This window comes from Mycteria americana, chromosome 1 (genome assembly GCF_035582795.1).
Source record: "Mycteria americana isolate JAX WOST 10 ecotype Jacksonville Zoo and Gardens chromosome 1, USCA_MyAme_1.0, whole genome shotgun sequence".
Lineage (NCBI taxonomy): Eukaryota > Metazoa > Chordata > Aves > Ciconiiformes > Ciconiidae > Mycteria > Mycteria americana.
In genome coordinates this window covers 144,937,844-144,961,985 of record NC_134365.1, presented here as the reverse complement: position 1 = coordinate 144,961,985, position 24,142 = coordinate 144,937,844, and the positions used below count along the sequence as shown (strand labels likewise).

Below are 24,142 nucleotides of genomic sequence, written 5' to 3'. Positions count from 1 at the left end.
TTTAATGAGAAGTCTGAATTAACACTTCATTATCAGTGCACTATCTGAAATGAATTTGAAAATATACTTTTTGGTGCTTCTTCCACATCAACTGAAATATGTTCCACCACTTGTGTCTTGCTCTGGAAAGACTTAACTCCTGACAAGAAGTTGTAGAAAAACAGTTGTTTTTCTACTCCTCTCCTCTCCCCTTCATCATTTTTTGGATGAAGAACCTCTACGTCCTCCCAACATAAATGGAAGCAAACTAGGTTTAAACATTTAAAAAGATATAAAGGTTTATTAAATGAATCCAGATTTGACAGATATTACATAAATTAAACAGCAATAAAATTTTACTAGGGTTTATGTACAAATCACAGTGATTTTCATTGTGCAATGAGGGCTGACTTTGTAACTTTGAACAGTACTTATACATGTGAGCTACAACAAAGCAACCAGCAACATACAACATTAGTCCAAGTTAACCTCGCACGTCTAGCAGTTCAAACCGATTATGCAGTACACAAATGCTTGCTACCACTATCACTACTTACTACACAACAGAGTATTTATAAAGCAGTCAAGGTTTGCCATAGAAAAGTGCAAAACATGGGAAGTCTGTACACAGTACAGTACAAAAAGGAATCATGCTACAGTCATTGAAAGCTGAAAAATAATTCTATAGCATAGGAAGCACTGCGTCACAACTCTTCTGAATGGCAAGCAGATGGGCTGAGGAACAGCCATATCTTAATTGCTTTCAAAACTGCAAAATCCCTGTTCATCCATTTAAACATAGTTTAGTACCTATATTTTGATCAATTAACAATGACTTTCTACAGTGGAAGATCACATTAGTTAAAGCTCAGTAGCACACATATTCATTGATCAAGCTAATTTACAGGAAAATCTACAGCATGTTCTCCATTGAAGTCATGAAGCATTTATATCATTTGGTTACAAGGCAATTGAGTTTACAATGCACGTTTATCACTTAAAACCTCAAATTGGGCAATTAAAAATATATATATATATAAAACTCAAAAATAAAGGTTGTTTTTTAATGTCTAACATTCTTGTTCACCGAAGCAGAATACCAAAGGCCTATGGGCTCTTGCAAGAAAACAGTCCTTATGCAACAGTCTATACTCAAAAACACATTAACAGAAGCAACCATAATAAAATGAACTTTAGAGAATACCATACTTGAACAGAAAATAAAAAAGTGTTCTTGACTGCTTAAAAAACCCATAAATCCAGAGTCCTTAGTGCAGTGTGTATCTGGGGACTTCTGCGTGAGCACTCAGACAAAACTATATTAGTGGGTCATGAAGTCCCAGCAAAGACTTAAAATAAAACAGACTCACTTGTGCAAATAAATAAAATGGGCAGGTCATAACAGCTCATTAAGTCCAAGACTGTAGAGAAAATAACTGATCACTTAAAATAATGCTTCAAAAATGTTTCGGGGTTTTCTTTTTTTAGTTAAGGATTTTAATTAAAAAAAATTTGAAAGTAGTTTTGTACTAGAAAGCATGTTGACGAGGTCAGTAGTTAGGCTTATGTACACAGGGCTCTGGAAACAACGTAAAGTCAATGGATTAGCATTATTAATAAGATTGTATTCATTTATTTAGTCTCTATCATAATGAGTGTCAGTGCATCCACTGCCAGCAATGGATAAGATTAATAAAAATCCACTATCTCCTGTTGTTCAAGCATTCAAAACTTCTATCCACCAATGTGGCACATTAGACAAATGCAACTTCATTTCCTCAACTTTGAACACTTAAACACAGTGCAGTTCTTAAATTTGAAAAAAAAAAAAAAATTATATTTAGCACACTTGCTTGTTGCAGTATGTACATTTTTAAATAAGAAACTGGTTTTATAGTACTCAGATTCCAAAAAGTACTGTAAGTTTACACATTAAAAAAAACCCTGGACTGTGCTTGCTCCCCTTAGACAAAGTAAGCTGTGTTTTATGTGCTTCAGTTTTTCCGATTGATTTGGAATAACTAATTCCATACATACAAATACAGTGGACCAGATTCATTTTTTCAAGAGAATAAGGTATTTTTACCAGGTTAAAATTATCATTTTCTATGGATTTACCTGTATGTCATTATACATTCCTACACAGTATTTACTGAGTGGCAGCTGGGGCCATCAACTTATGGCACTTGCATAACATCAATAAGACTTTGTGATATTCCAGAATTACCACTTTGAAGTATCCTCCTGATTTTGTTACACATTGTGCATTTTTGCAAAAAGTTATGCAACCTCTTACAGTTAGACTTGCTTTATGAAGAAACAGATCTAAAGCCTAGAAATTGCAAGTTCTCAGCAGCACTTCTGTACTGTTTCGTGCCTAACAAAAGAAAACGGATGTCACTTTTCCACAAGGAGACTCCAGCTGCCAATCTGTCATGAAATTATAAACATGGTAATTTCATTAGTGATTACTAGAATGTCTACTTCATAAGCATTCAGGATTTAGTTCAGAAAAATGAATCTTTGGCCTACATTTCTTATGGCATTTCAGATCAAAGATGTGGAGAGCAGTTTGTGGGAGAAACTGCCTGCATGATCTACTTAAACAGTTTTATGTATAGCCATCAGTCGTAGTAGTGGAACTCCAGTGAGCTGATGTGCTTTAAAAAAAATATTTTTGGTCTAAATATCATAATTTATCTAAAATTTATCTAAAACCACAACATCTGAAAGAATGTATTTACTTTTTGAAATTGAAGCACTTCAAAAATTAATTCCTCTATATTAACACAAGTATCACAATATGGAACATGAAAAAAACCTAAAAAAAGATCCTGACTTGTATACAATCCACCTTCATGTTTATGTGTATTCATATACATAGATACGTACATATGCACATACTGATATTTGGTGCTACTTAAAATGAAGCAGTATTGCAAATACTTCCTAAATACAGTGTACTCAAGCTGCTAGAAAGATGTTCGTACAGGACGAAAAAAGAGACTCCTTACATCTAAGGTTTGAACTCTGTACATATGGAATTCCTGGCAGCAAAGACTTCAGGACATTTCCAAAAGCAGGAGCAGAAAAATCAGGCTTTAATATAAATTCAGTCTTCCCTCTGATATTCTGAAGTGCCAAGCATTTAAGAACAACTATTTCAATAATGAAAAAAGTCTGTTATGGCTAATGCTTTACATTTGGAGAAGACAGCAAGCTTGAGAGAGAACAACTCCTGGAAGAGCCAGTTAGAGCCCTTTTATCAGTATGCACTGAATTGCATGTTTACAGAGAGTCTTCACGTGAGGAATCTCATTTCAGACAGTGTATAATCACTCAATATCCTAGTTTGTAAAGAGACATCACTGTAACAGAACTTCATAAACTAGCCATTAAGATGCATCTTGATCAACAATAAAACATGCCCCTGTCTTTCTGCTTTCAAGTACTATGGTTGCAAGTGTGAGGCATTGGAAATTTTAGGTACAAATCTTTTTTAAAACTTAATTATTTGTATTTTTTACAAAGAATTATAAAATGTATATAAGATGATGAAAAACTCATTTATCCTTTTAAGATTTTTATTCCTAGATAACTTCTTGAAAAACATTATTTGAAAAATAAAAATCATAGACTCTGCAAAGTACAAAAATTTACATCTTTGCACAGTTCCTGTGCTTTAGTTGTATTGTATTCATTATATACATATATACTAATTTGTGCTTTTAATTACACAAGTTTAGTATAAACTTATAAAATTAAGTCTATGAGTTAACTATGCAAAAAGGATCTGGGAATAGCAGGAAACTTAACTAAACCATAAGTTAAAACAAAAAATCCTAAAATATACCATTTTAGTGAGTCTACTTCAGAGTAGACTATCAATATTACAATTTACTAATGTCAAATGTTTACAGCAAAAAATTATTCTTGCCTGCCTCCAATTCTTTAGATATTTACTATATACTAATACGCATATCTGAATGCAGTATCATTCTTATCCACAAAGAAAGTCTTCATTTATGTATGAACTCCATTTTTCTTCAGACTTGCTCTTAGCACTTCAATTTCCTTCCAGTTTCTAAGACAAAAAATAATGAAAAAGGAACACAAAATACAATGTGGAGCATGTGAATTGAATAACAAGTATCAACCTATCACAGTTAAGACAGAATTAATCTGACAATCTTATTCCTCTAACTAAAGTCTTTGTTCTGAATATAAAAAAGTATTCCAATCAAGAACAAACACATTTCCTGATCTGTCAAATCAATCTAGATATTTGCTTTTAACACACTATTTAAAAAGTTTTAAGGACAGAACGACTTAAATATCTGTATGCGAATAACTTCATCACTGTAGAACACCAAAGCCTGTAAGACAAATTATCTTTGTCATTTTGTAAGCCTGCTTTACAATATTTTATTTCAACAGTTTAATTACACTATCTATTACTGTGACTCATGTTGATTTTACAAGCTGTAAGGAAGTATTAATCACTGTTATGAATCAGAAGACGTAATTTCTGCATACGGCTCTCACTCACAGACCTGCAATGTTTTGAAGAGGACTCCTGACATTTGGACATACCTTGTCCAGTGTAGATGTTGCATTCAGAAGTTCTTGAAAATTTCTAGATCTTTAGGGGGTACTGGAGGCGTCTTGTTCCAGTCATCTTCAGGATAAGCTTCAAAATTGGAAGTATCCCCATCATTGGAAACTTTTGGTACTATGGGAGGCTAGTCAGAACAAGCACAACAAAAATGTTAGTACAGTTTCCTCAATGAGCTCCTCTCCATCATATTAAAGCAGAAATTCTGTAAAAGACTGATTAAAAAGAAGGGGTACATATTTATAAAAGTTCACCTTTTTCATCAATAATGAATGGCATGAGAGAGAGAAGCTTGCAGCGACAGAGACATGTTCCAACACTTCATCTATGTTGCAGTTAGATATTGTGGTTAAAAGGCACTTATACTACAGCTACCTATTTTATTTAGCACTCAAGTTCTAGCTGCTTTGCAGACTGAAGGTAACTACTGCAAAAGATTACTACAACTAAGCTTCCAGGCACGTGCCGTTAGAGCATAATCTGCCACTCTCCTTCCTCACTCCTCCCCTCTTCCATGGCCTATGAGCAAAAAGGAGTGTAATCACATTAGGTTCCTTTCAACTGAGGAAGAGTCTCGATAGCAGTGTGGGTAACTGCTTTCTAATCAAAGGAAAAAAGCCTCCTCTTCACTGCTTTCAAATAGATTGGTTGCTTTTAAGGCGGTCGAAAGGACCAACTTGTGTATGCCTCACACTACCTACTATGCTTTTTCCTAGCCTAGCAATAAATTCAAGCAGGTAAAGAAATTTCTGCACTGTAAAAACCTCATTTCACAAAGATGTTTGTAAAAGCATCTTAATTCAAATGGATCTTTTTAAGGAAACTTGGAGGTGCCAAGAGAAATATGTCTTCTATTTCTTTCCTCAGAGGATCCCTTGGATTTCTAGTATTGCCCACCAGCTTCACAGTACCTGTAGTTTTTCCTTGTCTTATATCTAGCATCAAGATTACTCTGCCCTTCTGGCTACAGGCTATGAGATAAAGCTCCTTTCTGGAACATTTTGTTAATCGCAGAGGTTAGTGTAGGGCAAAAACCCTTTTCTTCTCTCAAGGGACATTCATCTCTCTATCCCCTTTTCAGTAATAGAAAGCTTAACTATCATCATGAGTCCAACAAAACACTTTAGGATGAGAAAACCTTATGGATGATCACCAAACTGGCTAATAAAAGTCATACCACAGACAGAACTATAAAGTACAGCAAAATGTTATTCTGCATCTCCTCAAAAAGATAAAAGTCTGGCTTCTGCTAGCTCTGAGATCTTACCTGATCTTTTTGGCTTCCCAGTTTGAAACAAAGCCATCAGCAGGTTTTCAATGGGAAAGAGAGGGTCCTGAGGGATGGTACTTCTAAGCTTCAGCCCAAAGCAAAGTCCTATTTTTGCAATGTGGGAGTCACAGCATACTGCCCAGATGCTTAACAAAATGTGCAGAATCTGCTCTGCTCCAGAGAACTATCTGCTCCACTGTGTGCAATGCCCGGTACCCCCATCTCCCTGTAAGCATTTTGGCAGGAAAACCAGTTTTGTGAAGTGACACACAAAATGAGAAAAATAAAATTAAAAAAAAAAAAAAAAAAGAGAGAAAGGAAAATCCTCTATTTTAGATTAACAAAATTATTTTCTCTCTTTCGGCCGTTACTATTATTCGTATAATAGTGATATTTAAGATCTTATCAGGACTGTGCATCGATGCTTCCTTTGTACAATTGGCCAATTCACATTTTTTACAGGGAAAATGGAGCACTGTATCCATTATTTCATATTTTCAATATCTTCATCAGTATGAAATAGTGTGAGATTGTGAAAACTCATTTTGAAGAACATGGCTGCCTCTAGAAATAACAAAGTAAATTTCTGACCCAATTCTCATCCTTTCTCTGAAGTATAATTAAGCAGCATGTCGTCTTCTAAGAAGCTTAATGTAACCAGCACAAAGATTAAGAAACAAGTTTTGGATTCATAATAATCTGAATGCCATGGTGACTTTTTTTTTTTTAAATAAAAATGCAAAACAAAGGCTGTTTGGACCTGAGACTTTTGATTTGTACCTCTAACATTCAGTTTTTAATATTATTTCTTTGTGATTTATTTGGTAAATACAGTAGGTTGTCATAAACTTCAGGAGCTGAAATATTTATAAAACATGCTATCATCCAGTTTGTGTTCTTTGCAGATTTGTGTGACCAGAATTTACAGTAAATAATTTGAAAAATGTGACTTCATTACAAAAGATCTACATAAAACATGAACTGGGTGTAGTAATTCTTAAAAAAAACCCAAACAAACAAAAAAACCAAACCAAACACAACCAAAAAAAACAACCAAACCAAAAAAACCCAAAAAACCCCCAAAAACCAAACAAACAAAAAAATCCAAAACAAAACCCACACCACTCAAACCCACAAAACCCATACATTTAAAACAATGTAAACTTTTTTTTTAAAGAAAAAAGTCACCTAGAGCTTTGTATTAGGATGTTGCCTACAAGAACACATCAAGAACATTTTCATCTCTTATCTATTTTGCAAGAAGTCAATTTAAGATATCTAGTCAGCAATTCATTGTAAGAAACTAATGTAAAGAAAAGGAAAACCATTTAATTGGTACTTGATTGACTGCCTATGGGAACCTGTTACTGAAAACCATTGCTGTAAGAAATCGTATTAGTTAGACCTTTGAAAAAGGAAAGAAGGAAGGCAGTTTTACTTCCAAAGGACTTTAAAAAGCATTTTGCAGTGTTGATAGCTTTTGCAAACATCTGCCCTCATATTATACTAGAATTGAGTGCTGTTAAAAAGTATGTTAGAACTACATTCATAAATCCTTCTCTCTCACCTTCCCTATTCCTCTTACTCCCATATGCTTTACATTTTATTAAAGCATTTACCTGAATTGAACTTGGCACAAAAATTTAAAGCCCACAGTAAAATACTTCCACAGATATAAGGGCAAGGGGAATAAATAAATAAATAAATAAATAAAATTCAAACCACTAAACCACCAATCCCCCCATCCCCTCAAACAAAAAAACACCTACAACAAGTAGTTACTTAAAAACCCCTAAACCTGAAAATTAAATGTTGTATTAACTAATCAACTTCAGCAAAACAAAGCAGGGATTTTTTTTTTTTTTAGACATTTCATATATAGACAAAAATGCAAGTAGACATTAATATAATTAATTCTGCAGTGTAAAAGGGCGAAAATGCATGTAATTACTGATGTGTGCATATACACATGTGCTCGTACACACATATGAACACACAGACACAACAGGCAACAAAACCTCAACAGATCAGCTTAAATGAACAATAATTTCTTGTTGCGATGTCCTATACAGTATTTTGCAGAATATACCTTTAGTCTCCTTTGAGGTACAGTGTCCCAATCTATAGACCTGAACCATCGATGTCTCTTCACATCATCTGCTCCATTCTTTAAAAAAAAAAAAAAAAAAAATACTCAGTAAGTTACACATATGCCAAACCATGTATTTCATCATAAGAACTGTGGTATCAAGGCAGACTAATGGTCCGTCTAACATTTTTTCTTTTCTCAGATGATAATCATTAAAAGATTCTACAGGACAAATTCATAGTCTTATTTCCCTAGCAGATCCTGCGTTCCAGCAATAAGATCCAAAATTTTTTTTTTTTTCCCAGCATTCTTCTGACACAAGGGAGATCAAGAACAGGCTTTACAATACCCACAAAACCATTCACTGCAGTTGCAGTTCTATTCACTTCTGTTTTCTCCAGCATTTTAGAGAATGCCTCTTATTCAGACATACTTTCTAATTCTTACACTAATTAAAACAAAACAAAACAACTGAGGGTTGATGGTGTCTTAAATAAAAATCATGTCTGGGAAGCACATAGTTCTATCAAATATTACAGATGTTTAGTGCCGACAACAAGAGGTTCTCAGTACTGTTACAAAAGTATACGTATAAAACCATTTGTTTTTATTTTAGATATATAGTTAAAGGTGTATTTGTCTTGTAATGATTATTCTCTCTGGGCTGACTGTTTTGATTAGGCACATAAAGAACGAAAATGTCTTTCTCCCCTCCCCACCCCGCAGGATGAAGCTTGGTTCAGGCAGACTCATGCTCAAGGCATTAAGCACTGGGGAAAACCAGTTGGTTCTCTGCCTCGGGCCTGATCACAGCACAGTTTTAATGCACAGCACTCAAGCTCATACCACATGCGGCTCCACGGAATGAAGCATACCACACATTTGTTTTTTTCAGACTTATATGGAGTGGGACTATCCGTGCTCATATCCAAAGAGGCAACAAGGATATTTATCACCTGGTTCCCTCAAAAGCAGATCTGATTGAATGCTTCACCAGAAAATGCCCAATGGGATTTAAATCTTTTTAAACCAACTATGATTATGGAAAAGGATCAGACTTAAGACTGACCTACTGCCCCTACCCCAAATCCCTTTTCTAATTAGAACTATTTTTGATTTTGACATTTTAGCCAATTGTAGGGAAAAAATCCAAAACAAACCAAAACAACCACAGACTAAAAAAAAAAAAAAGGCAAGCCAGTCAAACACACTTCCCAAAACCCACGTTTGAATAAACCAAGGTTTGCTTTTGGTTTTGTTTTCCTTCAAAACTGTAAAAAGATATAAAAGTCTTCACTGGTCTATAACTTTCTAAATTGTCATCTTATGAAGGTTTGGTTTTAATCCTCCTGCTGCCCCCACAAAAAACACTGTAAAGAATTCTGAAGGATAAGGAAAACATTTATTTCCTAGCTTTTCTTACCAGTCTAAGTTTGTGCCATAAAAGGCTCTGAAAAGGGTTCTAGCATCTATACTTGTATCAATATGTTCAAGGAACCTGGACGACTATGTATCTCTTACCTTCTTCACCTATATGCAACATAAGTTGTGTATTGTGCAAAAAAGCAAACCTCTAACCTCCCCTGCCCAGGGAAACGGCAATTTTAGCTGTCTCTAAAGAACTAAAAGATTACACAAGCTAATTTAGGTATCTGCAACACTGTAGCAACAATAACAAGTCAATAAATATAGGATTAATTTACTCTGCCAGAAGGGTATATTAACTTTCACACTCAGTTTTGTGTGGTGCTTTGGCTAGCCTGTTAAAGTACCTGAGTTCACATGCAGCTAACTTTTCACTGCACTACCAACCACAGCTACTGCACAGCTGCAGAATCAAACAAGCTTGTAATACAGCTGTCATCTTCTTGGCATTACAAGTAGCACCACATTAGGACATCTCACAGAATTCACCGGGTTGCTTTGTATTTCTCCTTGACATATCACAGATAGATGTGTTTGAGGTAGGCTGGAATGCTGCCTGAGACACGTGAGCCTATTTTTGACTAGTAAGCTATTGCCTTCGGAAGTCTGTTCAGAATAGGATGAATAATTCTTCTTGGTGGAAGACTATTTGACTGTGCCTAATCAGCCCCACCACCAAACTATCAGGACAATGACCAAACATCATGGTACTACAACAACCCTTATACTCTTTAAAATAATTTTTAAGCTTCAAATTTTATTAGTGCTCCTTCTGGGATTAAACAACTCCAAAGAAAGAACCAAATCAGCTGGCGCCCTGTTCTACAGGACTAAGCACCATGTTTCTGGTCTAATGTAAGTGTTCAAATTGACTAGTAAACAGGCAGGGTTTCTTTTTTTTCTTTTGGGGAGGGGGTGGGGTGGGAGGGTGGAGGGGTGAGGGAGAAACTGTTTTGAAGGATAGCATTAATCCAGACAATAGGATTATGATTTCCAGAAATACACAGTTAAACTTTGCATTTAGGATTGCACAACCAAAGTAATGTATGGGAAAATAATCTCAATTTTGTGCTTATAAAAAAAAAAAAGACATAGAAGAGCTGTTCTACATCTTTCCAACAGAATTCTTTCAAACTTTTGCTATGTTCTGCATTACACCTAACATTTTATACTGACCTTCATATTTCCTAATCGTCTTGTCCTGTCAACCACAAGCAGCTTCTTAATAAGATCTCTGCAGTAAAGAAAACATGATCTCTGTTAAACAAAAGAAATTTATATTTGACTGTCATACATATGTTACAGAATATGAGCATACTTCCCTTTGACTAGCTAATACTGTGTATAATTTACCCATTCGTTTCCTTCATATTTTAGGACACTTAAGAGTGAATGATGAAAAGGAATAACCTTGCAAGAATTCTGCAAGTTCCTTTTAGACTCTTTCAAGAAACAAAGGGGAAAAACTTTCTCTGTCTCTCTCCTCCCCAGCCCCACCAAGTAGTACCATATCTTTCTTTGTATTTTTGTATTTTGCTGGGCATTCCAAATCTCAAAATGGATCTCAAACCTATTTGGCAGAACACAACTCTAATACATAAAAAAATGCAGAAAAAGCAGCACCCTCAACTTTATACATTGACATTTAAACTCTGTTGAAGCTAAATATTCAGAGAAACCATGGAAGAGCTAGTCATCTGCCTAAAACTAGTAACAACTATAAGCTTTAATTTAATTGAAAATGAAAAGTCTCCCCTGAGATTCTAATCACTGAACTACGTAAAGCTAAATCAACATTTTAAAAGATGAATGTAAGTTTAGAGACAAAGGACTTCCATTTTAATAGCCAAGTACTTTAAATATTAAGCACCAAAAAACTCCAACATAAATGAAAGTGAGTATCACAATTTATTGAGTTAGCTTGATTACTTATGAGTTAAGAGAAAAATCTGGCTTCACATTTCTATAAGCAGTTGCTTTCTATCACAAAGATTATTTTGCTATTTATTTTTTAGAATAATAGCATTCTGGTCTCATTGCATGAAGTACCAGTGACAGGAAAGAACAAAAGTTTAGCCGCCCTTCTTGTTTTTACAGCCTCAAATAGACCTGAGAGACACAATACTGCATGAAATGCTAGGGATCTACAGAGTATGGCTAATTCCAATTTTTTTTTTTTAAACCTTCTGCAAAGTTAAAACAAAACAAAAAACAAAAAACCCCCAACTTTATTTATGTAAAAGAATGCAAACATATTAATGACACACCTGCCTCTCTCCACCCCTAACTGTAACACCTACTATCCCAAAACAAAAACAGTATTCTGTCACCTATCCTTGAAATCACAAAAGTGTATGCACAAAGAATATATGAACTGAGAGTGAATGTGCTAGACTGAAAAGCTGTTGTATTTGGCAGGAATACAGTTCTAAAATTCAATTGGAAAAATATTCAATTGCCAGATAAAAGGAGAATAAAAATGTCAAGGTAGAAAGCAATTTTTAAAACTCTCATGAACATTCCAGCCAATTAATGTTTGGATTAGACTAAATCATGTGACTGACTCTTTTTGCAGTCACCTTCTGGTCTATAACCAGACCTTAAAACAGAAGGAGGACTGAAAAGAAATCCAGAAACGTAGAACTAGATTCACAGGCTATATGACCAAAGATAAATCATGGAGTTTCCTATTCCTATATAACCAGAAAACATTCAATGGATCATTCTTGGCCTGCTTCAATCTTAGAAAATCTTCAATCTTCATCTTAGAAAAGCACAGTTAAGGGACAAGCTTGCTGTGTTGTCACTAAAGATGAAGACATTTGCTCCATTCAACAGAACAAATATCCGTTAAATTGAATCAAGTAGTAGATAGTTTAGTGCTTCTTTACTACATAGTTTCTAAAGAATAATTTAGAAATGATCATGTTAAAGTCAATCCAATAGATATGTTGCTGTATGTATTTGGGGAATGAAATTCTACATCAAGGTCTTTCCAGACCAATAATCATTAAACTGCTGTAGCACTGATGTTTTCTTTGGTATTTTCCAAAACTGTCTTTGCAAAGAAAAGTTTACAAAAGCAAAAAAAGAAAAATATAAAGAAATAACTTATAAACTCATTAATGGCCAAAGAAATAGGTGGAGCATAATTAATACTTAGGTTTTATCAGAAATGAAGTAACACAAAACTCTGCTGACAGTCTTAGTTTGGAACTTCTACTTGGTTAATTTATCATCATTGTGGCAGAAGCTGCTCTTCAGAAGAGATCTGAACTAATTGTCAAATGTACCAAGGACTTCATGTATACAGGACAAAGGACTTGGAGAAAACATCTGATCAAATTGCAAGGCAGCTAACAAAAGGGACACAGTAGAGAGCAACGTGAAGAGATGCTAGCTCAGGCCAGAAGGAACAGCACTTATACAAGACACACAGCTGTTATATAGCATAGTAAGAGACAGTGAACATCATGGAGCAGGAGAGAAAGCAAAAGTGGTACAAATTCAAAAAGTAAAAAGTGTGGGAGGGTGATAGGGGGTAGGTGGGTAAAAAAATGTCAACCAGTAAGGTTATGTAGTATGTCTAGGTAGAAAAGTTTTCTCAGAGTTCAGAAAGAAAAGCAGTTTTGCTGCCTAAAAGCAGTGAGTTAAAGTTCAATCGTTATAACCACTGTATAGCACTAATACTTCAGACATAGTCTGGATGTGACAGGACCCAAGATACCTTCATCCTTTCTGAGATACCAACTGATAAGGAAGACAACAGAGAAAGCAAATGGGATATAAATAAGGTAAGAAGCAGACTGTCTTATTAGGGCAAAACAATCTTGGCACTTGCTTTAAGCTAATGGTGCAGAGATGTCAAAGACTATCCAATTCTGCATATTGTGGTTTAAAAAAAAGGAAGAGGGGTTGATGGAACAAGAGAGAGACATTATGCTAACAACTCACTGCAGAAAGCAGGTGAAGCCACGCAAATGAATGAGATCACCCAAATCCAAGGTGATAAAGGAGGAAAGCCCAAGCTAGAATTCCATGAGACTCCTTAAAGGCACAAGTGTAATGGGAATGAGTTGCCAAGCACACACTAAAAGAACATCTGGATAAGAAAAGCTGTGAAAGAGGTGTATCAACAACTATGTTGATTAATGTATCCTACAATTCATTGACAGTCACATCTAGAGGAGCAAAACCTGCATATGCATGCTTACTGCCATAACTAGGAAACTTCACAGCATCAGGCATCTTATGGATAGTAGAAATCAGCGTTGGTCTGTGAATGTCGAGCACAAACAGAAGCTAACAGCATCTCTACTTTTAAATGCTTTTACCATGTTAGACAGTTTGCTAGTGATAACAACCTAATTTGAGCTGTTCATCTTCTGGTCACACTCTTATACTTTAGTGCACACGATACTATGTGAGAAACTCAGTTTTCTTTCTAAGACAGACTGCGTTAGGAAGACCAGACAATGAGACTACACCAAATCGGAAACAGCGTCAAGATAGTAAGGGAAAACTCTGTTAAGAACAGACACAAACATGACACTAATCAGCCTAAGGTGATGTAGACATGCTTGATTCAGTGCACCTGATGATTCAATGGAGGCTTAAAAAATCCTCTCCAAATGGTTATTTTTGAAAGAGAATTCATAGAAGTTCAGAAAAAGTTGGACAGATTTCATTAGATTTGCCATACAACATTTTATCTATTTACCTAGTGGTGACAGTAAGCAAGTGCCATCTCTAAGGTCACCTCTTCAAAACACCTTGAATGATTAACCTGGGAATGAAGAATAACTTCCTGTCCTCACTCACTCAATCATCTCTGCTTCTGAGGAGAAACTATATGTTTAAAATTGCCCTTCCTCTGTTCTAATGTTTACTAACAATTATTTCAATTATGGAATTTTTAAATAGGGTAAAAAGCATTTAATCTACAATATACGTGTAGCGATGGCAAAATACTATGAAAAAACCCCACACACGCATATATATGACTGCATCTTGAACTGGGGCCCTGCTATCATAAGTGGAAGTTGATTTTATACTGGAACTTCTGAAGTATCAGCAAGTTCATTCAAGTAGTTTTGTTGAGAGTGACTTAACTGGTACATATGCATACAAAGGAACAGTTTAGTGTTCACCTCTTGCTCTCCTAATTTCTATTCGTATTAAAAATTATCTCTTCATATTTCTCCTCTTTTCTTCCTTCCATGCACCAACCTGGTACCAATGAGCTTTGTAGAAGGTGGAAAAGCATTTAATATTCCAAAATATGCAGAAAAAGTAAGAGAGGCAGATACTATCTTACAACTGTATCTCCAGCTTGAAGTCTACCAAACACATAATTTTACTTGGACTGCAAGAGTAAACGTAATCTAAAATATTTTCCAACATGGTGTTTTAGAAAATCAGAATCTGGTATCTGGTATGCTATGAAAATCCTTTAGAAACAGTGTTCAGGAGGTGTTTAGAATACAAAAGACAGTGTTTGGATTCATAGACTTACTTTACATATAAATCCAAATGCCTCGGGAAATCTATTTTGCCAGCAAGAATCTTCTGATATATACCAAATGGATTGTCATCAAAAAATGGAGGAAACCTATTTTAATAAAGCAAATTTTTAGAGGTTAGAAAAAGGATTTCTTAAAATCTTATAAACAATATTATGTTATAGTAATTCCCCTCAGAAATCACTGATTATATAGTTCTTTTTGGTGGGGCATCATCAATCAAATACTAACCTGAAGAATAGCTTAAGTTAAGGCTGCTATTGCAAAACAGAAAACATTTTTGTACGCAACACACTGAATATAGAATTAAAAAACTAAAGTATCACAAGAGAGATTTTTGTTACATTAATACAGTAAAGATATCAGTTATGCAACAAATTTTCAGTGTTAAAGTAAAAAATGCTTTATCTATAAAATCCAAGGGTGTACTTTCCAAAACAGCATTACCATTTTTTATCTTGTCCTGTAACTGCAGGCATACCCTTATTCACTAGTTTCTACCTAAAGTGTCAAAGGACCCTCATATGAATAGATTGTCCAGTTTGGTTATTTATTGTATTTCTTGAATTCAAGTATATGTTTTGTTAGAGAAGGTTTGAAAGAGACAGACTGTTCAGAACCTGAAATTCTCTCAAAGTGCAGTTGTCTTTCTGTGTTGGACAGATGAAGTACTTATTTCATCTTCCCAAGATGATCAGTAAATCAAGATGCAATTAAAATTCTACACTTACTATTTTCTAAAAAGTTTTTCATGAAGTTATGAGCTAACAGAGAGACTACTTCTTGTTTTACAGCTACAGTAAGAACTGAGAGAGTTTTCTGTTGTGCTTCCTTCACTAGTATAATAGATACCCTGATTACTGCAAGAAGCTCAGAGTACGGGTGCATCAGTACAGGCAATATAAGCAGTTTAGCCCAAGTGCCAAGAGGTTTTCAGAGTGGCAGTCATCTTTTTTAGAAGATACCACAGGAAACCTTTTAGGGGAACGGAATAACTAACCACTCATTCACTAATCTCAGTCCCACTTTGACTACTGTAACATGACCAAAGCATCCCTCTTACTATGCTTCTGTCTCAAAACCCCTACAGAATAAAGGGATTTTGAATATCAACCATATTAATAATGTCCAACCACTATTACAGTCCAACATTTAAAATATTTTCACATCTCCCTAACGTTTTATAATTACTTTCTAAGAGAACTTAACTGCGTGCATACACGCACAAATACAGTGCCGGTGGCTTTGGAAATCATTGGTAGCACAAACAAGGGTGAAACCAATGTTTCTTCATTTCACATTCTTTCTTTAATTTTGTGTTACTCAAACTAGCTTATTCTTCAAGAAGTATTATACATTATTTCCATTATGTAAGTGTTTTCAGAAGTACTAATTTCTTCATTATTCAGCTGATGGTCAAGTGGATTAGCATTTCCTTTGAAATACTCCAAAATTCAGCCACAGACAAAAACATATTCTATTAGAATAGTTAAATAAAGCTGTCTGTATGCATAAGGTAAAAAAAGTAATACTTCAAAGCACAGAAAAGCATGACAAAACTATCTGGTTAAGGAAAGACTGAAGAACATTTGTTGGTGTTGTTCAGAAGGCCAGAGCAGTTTCATTAGGAAAAACTGAATAGTCTCAGCTAGAAAGAAACTGGAAAAGATAAGAATCTCAGGGAAAAAAAAAATTGTGTTTTTATAAATCCCCACTTTGACACTGAAGAAAACATGATAGATATTTAACATGCCTAAAATTTTCCCACACCAGACAGACTATCATATAAAGTTTCTTTTTTAGTCTGGCAACATTATATCCTTCACTTTCTCCAAAGCCAGTTTAAAGCATATTTACTTATATTTAAATTGCTCTTTGCTTTGAAAATCCAAAATTACTATGTCTAGAATTCTTGAGAGAAATTTAAATCACACTTGGCTATAGAATAATTTAATGGCAATACTGCTTAAAGTGCATTTGAACTGTATACAAAATGAGAATACCTTTGAAAGGTTACATAGTTTTCTTACAGACCAAATAACTTGACTTTGATACTACTTGCAAATGTCAATCTGCAACACAGCACAGATTTTAGACCAAACAATGGAAGTATTGTGCTAGAAGCTACCTAATAAATCAACAAAAACCCCCTTGAGTTTCAGACTCCCTTCACACCATAACACAAATACAAACAGCTGCCTTTTTTCCACCAACTGAAAAGAAGCTAAAAGAAAAAAAATCTCTTTATATGGGACAACAGCTGCAAACCATTCCTTTTGCTAACTGATGCATAACAATAGCACTGACATTGGTCTCAAAGATAACAGATAGTTTTAGCAGTGAAGAAGAGAAGTTGTAAAACCTCACGGGAAAACACACAGGTCTGAGAACATGAAACCATAGACAGGAACCATTAGCTACCTAAAACGATAAGACCAGCACATCACATATGACCACCGAAGCAGAAACAGAAAACACAAAGCTCTCATTAAATGAGAAAATTCAGTTAGCTACACATCTGATGACAGTACAATTATGACCTAACATATCTAATATTAAATAACAAGTATATTTTCCTCTACAGTAGATAGAAATGGAACACATTTACGCAAAATAAATAGATCTTTCAACTCTTTCTATTGACAGTTTCTTTAGCTTGTTTATATTAACTCGAACTCAATATTACTTATCTGTTCTGTAAAGATTTCTTCTCACTCCTCGTTCTCCCTGTTCTTTCCCCTTCCTATATTTTACTATCTTAAACCTGAATGGGACCTTGCCTTAAATCTAGTATGTGCAGAACTAGAATTCCACAGGCCTCTAGAGATTAAGTTAGAGAAATAAGACACTGCAGAACAGGAAAGTGTGGTTTTGTTTGTTTGCTTTTAGAGAGATCATTTCCTTACACACACATCTACCAATTCTTTTCAATTGCTTTTGGGGTTCAGAGAGAGCAACTTCAGGAAATAACTACCAAATGTCTTAAGTAATTTACTTGCAGACAATAACTTAGTCTTGAAGTCAGGTTTTGTTCACTTTCTAATAATTTTCATATTTCTTAAATCTTTGAATTTCAAGGGATGAAGTTACCTAGGACTGTTATTGCATTAATAACTTTGATAGTGAATATCAAGCCACATCTGGAGTTGGTGAGGAAATGTGTTTTAAAACACTACTGCCAACAACAGCAAAAAGCTAATAAAATGCTAAAAGCATATGCCCTATGTGACAACCTGTCCTCTTAAAGCACACACAAGCCACAAGCCCTGCCCCCCTCAACCCCCCCAAACCCCAGAATCTTAAAAATCCTAATCAAGTAGTATCAATCTACCCATGACTACCCAAAAAAAAAAACCCCACCCCCAAACCTAAAAAAAACCCCAAACGCCAAAAAAACAAACAAAAAACCAAAAATGACCCACAACAGCAGAAACCCCACCAACCAACCAACAAACTCGGGTGGAGTCCCTATCCCAGCTTTGGATGGGGACTCCACCCAAACAGTAAAAAATAAAAAGAAGCATCCAATCATTATGAAGAGCATATCTACACAAGTACTGTAGTAAAAACCGTTACAAAATCACTTGCAGCAGACAGCTGCTCTGTCAATCAGCCTATATAAGATCTCAGTTACCTTTTAGAAATGTGTAATTTATCTCTATTGGTTAGGAGTCTCTCTAGCCAAAGTGTTTATATTAAGCTTGGGGGAATCCAGATCTCATCACTTGAGCCAGATAGTTTCAGGACAGGGAAGATCCTGCACAGAAATGATTGCAGCTGTTCCCTGTTTTTATGAAGAATATATACCAGTCATACTTCAGTGCCCCGCAGTCTTGAGGTCTCACTGACTCCAGAGATGAGATCTTGCTTGACTGTCACCTGTAGTCAGTTTGTTAACTTTGGAAACCATGTTTCTATTACTGCTCTAATATAGACAGAATCCTATCAACATCTCTGTAAGGCACAGAAAGGAGAAACACCCAATATCCACTTACACTGAGACCACACAGACCAAACAGAGAGTGGTCCCACCAAAAGCTGTGGCAGGAAGGTAAATCACTCAGACTACTGCTGGGAGACAGCGGCACCTGCGCTAATGTTACAGCACCAGACACTTTTATCTACACTCTTCATGCTGTCTAAGACTACGATTAGTGGCAACAAGGCTGCTGGGAATCTCTTGCTCCTTTCATCCCTGCGAGAAAGATTCCCTTGACCAACTTGGGCTGCTACCAGCCTGCATAAATAACAACTTTTTATTAGACCAGTCAGCCAAGCCTGCCTGGGTCAGTAGGGAACTATCAGTATATTTTTATGCTTTTTCTGTCCAGAAATTGCCTTGAGATTCAAAGTAAATGCATATGCAAGCCTTCAGGATATTAAGAAAGCAAGCAGTGGGCAGCAATGCTGTTCTGGGATAAAGTTTTGATGCTATTGGGTGGATTTCTTCACAGCAAACACACATGATGGATTGGAGCTCTGAAGCGATCATCCATCAGGGGAACTGTCTGCTCAGGCAATCTGACGAGCTTACCCAAACACCAGAAGAGTCAAAGTTACCCTGAGGTGACAGTACTGTATAGAGAAAAGGAAGAATAAATCCATGCAAGGATTTTGTTGTTCTGACTTCACTCTATGAGGCTGCAGATCCAGAATGAAAGGCCATAGAGGCAACCCAACGCACACTCAGGGAGTGAGAAGGCACAGAGCACACTGGGCCTGGTACCAAAAAGAAGTTCGAACGACTATGAAACCAAAACAGATAAAATATACCATGTTTATTCCGAAGCTATGAAAGCCTTGCTCTCACCTGCATTTGTTCTACTGCACCAACCACGGCAAAACCGATTTCTTTCAAAATTCCCACTCTTTTTTGTTTTGCAAGTACTTTCAAAAGGTACAGCCAAGACAAAAAAACAAGGAAAAACATACGGATGCCTTGTTCAGTACACAAGCAGAACTTCACATTCTCCCTAAACCCATTGTTTATTTTACTGAAAATATTTCTTTTTCGAAATCAGAGCAAATTAAGACAGTTAATTACATTAATTCCAGAAAGTTTCTCTTCAGTTTGAATTTGTATCTTTTGGAAACATTGCTTATCAAGCAAATTCCAAAACATCAGAAGTAGCGTTTGAGCAAACTGATTTCCAAATACACCTTTTAAGCTTTTCCCCGTTCTTTTTAATTTGGTTTAAAGAAAACCAGTGCTCAGTAGTAATACAAGCTGTACTAATAAAAGTCTTCCTACTTGCCACCATGCATTTTTACAGACTAAAGCTCCCACTGCAAATATTATTTCACTATGCTAGAAATTACAGAAGTTTCAAAGAAAACTGGTTGTCCTCTTCTTCACCCTTTAAATATAAAGGATTTCATGTCTAAAAATCTAAACTTCAACCTGAATTTCCAAAACAGATAAGGAAAAGAGCAGCTGTTAAAAAAGTCTTAAGGAAAAAAATAAAACAAACAAACAAAAGAACCAAATAAAACCATCAAACTCAAAAAACTAAAAAAAAAAACCCCAGTAATAACAGTGAAGTATGTTCTTTTGTACAGTTTCACAATTCCTTTCTTCAGAGGCAGAAATGAAACTGGTATATCAATAACAAATTTAGCCCAAATTTGCTATTCCGAATATCATAAACAGAACTAGCAAAGAACCATGTATACATACATATATAATTTTTTAATATATATACACACACACATATATATATATAAAAAACACATTGCTGTGATATAGTAATCACTTACCCTGACAACATCTCAAATATAAGAATCCCCAGGGCCCACCAATCCACAGCTCTTCCATGGCCTTTGCTTTGTATAACTTCTGGTGCAAGGTACTCGGGAGTGCCACAGAGCGTCCATGTCCTAGGAGGAAAAGAAGGAAAACAAAAACAAAAAAAACCCCAACAAAAAAAATCAAAACACAAAACCAGACTGAAGTGAAACTGAAATAACAGTAATAGAAAAAACCAAACACACAGATAGGAAGTACCCAACATATGCCTATGTATTTATTGTATATAGGAACACCAGAAAAAAGAAAGACCTCTACAAGATCTAAAAAGACTCTTTGATGATGCTCTCCAATTCTCCTGTAACAGAAATACATGGAAATTAAGAAACTTCTTGGCTGCAGGAAACATTCGTGCACTGAGTTTCCCAACTGCTGCTGTGGTACTCTACCCATTAGGCTATACGTTGCTTTGAAATTATTAACAGCGGTTTTCATCCTGTAAGCTGCAGACCCTGGGAGTTCATGGACTACTTCTGACAGGCCCAGCAAAAGGCAAGCTTACTGACATTTTCCAGCAACAGGAAAAATTTTTGTTCAGAAAAAATATAGGGAAGAAGGGGAGATAAAAAAGTAGTAGTTTAAATCAGTAAATAGCTGCAGACATAAGTAAGATTCCTTTTACAATCTAAGTAACGTTTTTCAAATAGTATTGAAATGTAACCTGTCACACTCCCACAATATGCATTCAAAGGAAAACATTTTGTGTTTTTAGTTATTTAAAATACTTACAAGGTGTAGTTAAGAGAGTACAGGATATGTAAGTAATAGTATTTTTGATATATCTTAATGTAATTTTTAGTCATATCTTTCTTAATATAAGCCCAGGATATAAAAGTGTTATACTGCTATCTAATTGAAATGTATATTTCAAGTTCTATAAATGCATGAAATAAACTGAAGCTAAGCAGTTAATGTTTACAAAGACCAAATTACAATTTGAAACACAGAATATTCTGCAACAAGTTATTTCAGAAATGTGAAATCTTCTTTGTAAAACCACCCATGCAGAATTTGGTTGGCTTCACTACCTTGACTTATGTTTAAATACACGCTAGAGAAAAAAACGTGCTTTCATTCTGAATAAATTAAACTTCCATGACAGCAAGTCAGAAGAGGAAGCTTTGAAAAAGTGCTCATCAATTCAAGAGAGGATGAAAGAACAGCAGATAAGAGGGAAGGGGGGGGGGGCATATTGCATTTTAAGAAGAAATGACAAAGAATACAGTCACAAAATTAATGGTCAATGCACACAATTTCTAACTTGCAGCAAAAGAAACTCTAATTGTTTTACTTGTGAGTGCAGGCAGAATCTTCTCCAAAGCATGAATCAAACTGGTAACATGGTCTTGAACAAACGCAGTAAGACGAGTAGCAATCACTTTTAGAAGTAATACATACCTCTTTCAACTTCTAATTTTTCCTACCACTGTTCTGCTAAACTTAACAAGCCTTCTTTTTCCTAACCATAAATGGATATTCAAGATGCACCTATGGTATGTATTTTTTTTTTTTTAAGATTAAATAATACACTTTTCTGAGATTGCACAACTATTTTAAACAGAGCTTTTGAGTGTTTTTTTTCTTTTTTTCTTTTCCCTTTTGTTTGTTTGCTTGTTTTAAGCCTTAGCTTTGATTCATAAAAATACTTAAGATCAAGGAAGAGGAGCTGTACAGTCAGTCAAGACTTTAAATGAAGATCTATGATACACAAAGTTGAGTTTCTTTAGGCCTGATTTTAATATGGCAAAAGCTAAATTACTCCAGCTAAACTGTCAGAATGTGTTAGACACACTATGCACCCAAGTGCTCCATGGTTCTTGAAACTATGTTCATTAGTGTAAAGAATACATCTCTAATTTTTATCATAAAAGGGTGGCATAATTTTTATTGCTAGAAAATATAAACTCTCATTTTCCAAATCAAGCATACTCAAGAAAATCCTTACGTACAGCACTGCTTTACACACTACTGCCATCTAGCAGTTGCCTAGATCAGGACTAGGTAATTAAGAAAAACAAAGCTTTGTTTTCTTTTAATAGTCCCCCCTCCCCTAGATTTAAAAAGCTATATTACAATCCATCATATGAATTTTTATTCATACTGATTTAGGCAGCTCTGCAAATGAAGTAGCTACCAGTTTTACTGTATTTGGGAAGAAGGGCTGTACAAATAAAGCAGCCAGGGCAGGCATATTCCTTTAAATGGACAAGCCAGACAGTATGCAGAACAATGCCCCACAATGGTCATCCTTTCCCCCCCAAAAAATTGCCAACACTATGAATGCACAAATTCAGCAAAGATGCAGTCTTTGGTGGTTCTCATCCCTTATCAAGGTCATTTAGGATACAAAAAAAAAATCAGTTTAACACTTGACCATGACTTCCAGGACCCACATAATTTTGCTGGTAGCAATGTAACCAAAATGACCCTCAATTACCTTGCAGGTTAATTACCAGATCTTTTTTATTCAAGCAGAAGGAAAACCACAAATTAAGGAAAGGCCAACATAACTTGAAGTCCCCTAGTTGCACTAGGAAATAAAATTTATTACCACCAGCAGGTCATCTACTTCTCTTAATTTAAATTAGGAAATTTATGTTTACTAACTACCCAAAAACTTGGAAGAAGCTCAAATTCTTTGTCAAGCTGTGTATTTCTGCCATATGATCATGCCTTATATTTCCTCTTTTCTTGGTCATGAAACAAACTATTTAGCATTTTGGAAAACAAATCAAGTAAATTCTATAGAAAGATCAAATTGTCTTAAATATTTTTTTTCATCATTACTATTTCATGACTGTTGCATATTCATCTGAAACTCCAGATTAGCCTTTTGAAGATAAATTATAAAGCAGAAAAATAAGAATAGACTGCTTATTTCAAACTGCTACAAAAATTCCATTGCTCTGGGTTTTCAAGGTAAAAGCTGAAATACAGGTAAAGCAATAGCTGATAAGGTTAAACATGTAATTTTAAAACATGAAAATGAAACAAAGAATCTACTCTGGTCACAGAGGTAAGCTATAAAATAATATTTGCAGGACTTGTTAACAGTATTATTTGAAGAAGTTAAGTCTCGATGATTGACATATTTTAGCACTCTCCACTATTCAGCATCCATTACAAGCTTCTTGCATACGAGCCAGAGATTAAAAACAATGTCCTTTTTGGTATTCTCTTCTGGAAGTTTCTCCATAATTATACTCAATGGAGACTGCTTTGTTTGCAGCTCACGAAAGTTTGCTCTGCAAGACATTCTTGCTTCTACAGTGACACACAATACACTTTACAAACAAGATTTGTTACGTCTTGAGGGTTAGTTTTTTGTTTTGGTTTTTTTTTTCCCCTTCTCTTCAAGTCCACTCTGCAGAATAGTCATGAGGTACATCCACTTCAAGCAACAGTGCAAAGTATCCCCAAAATCTTTAAGTTTTTT

At 35.2% G+C, this 24,142-nt stretch overlaps 1 protein-coding gene across 2 annotated transcripts in view; it reads right to left on the bottom strand.

Moving 5' to 3' along the window:
* Positions 1-283: 283 nt before the first annotated feature.
* Positions 284-24,142, bottom strand: part of PRKX (protein kinase cAMP-dependent X-linked catalytic subunit) — a 60,768-nt gene continuing 36,909 nt past the window's right edge. Inside the window, exons 4-9 of one of the 2 annotated variants that reach the window (XM_075522829.1) lie at positions 20,658-20,777; positions 14,894-14,989; positions 10,555-10,612; positions 7,954-8,031; positions 4,573-4,721; positions 284-4,063 (exon numbers count right to left, since the gene is read on the bottom strand). In XM_075522829.1, the coding sequence (XP_075378944.1) occupies positions 4,596-4,721; positions 7,954-8,031; positions 10,555-10,612; positions 14,894-14,989; positions 20,658-20,777 (478 nt within the window). In that variant the 3' untranslated portion in view covers positions 284-4,063; positions 4,573-4,595. Of the gene's footprint in view, positions 4,064-4,114; positions 4,356-4,572; positions 4,722-7,953; positions 8,032-10,554; positions 10,613-14,893; positions 14,990-20,657; positions 20,778-24,142 lie in introns of those variants that run through there. The other variant, XM_075522839.1, reaches the window with a different exon arrangement.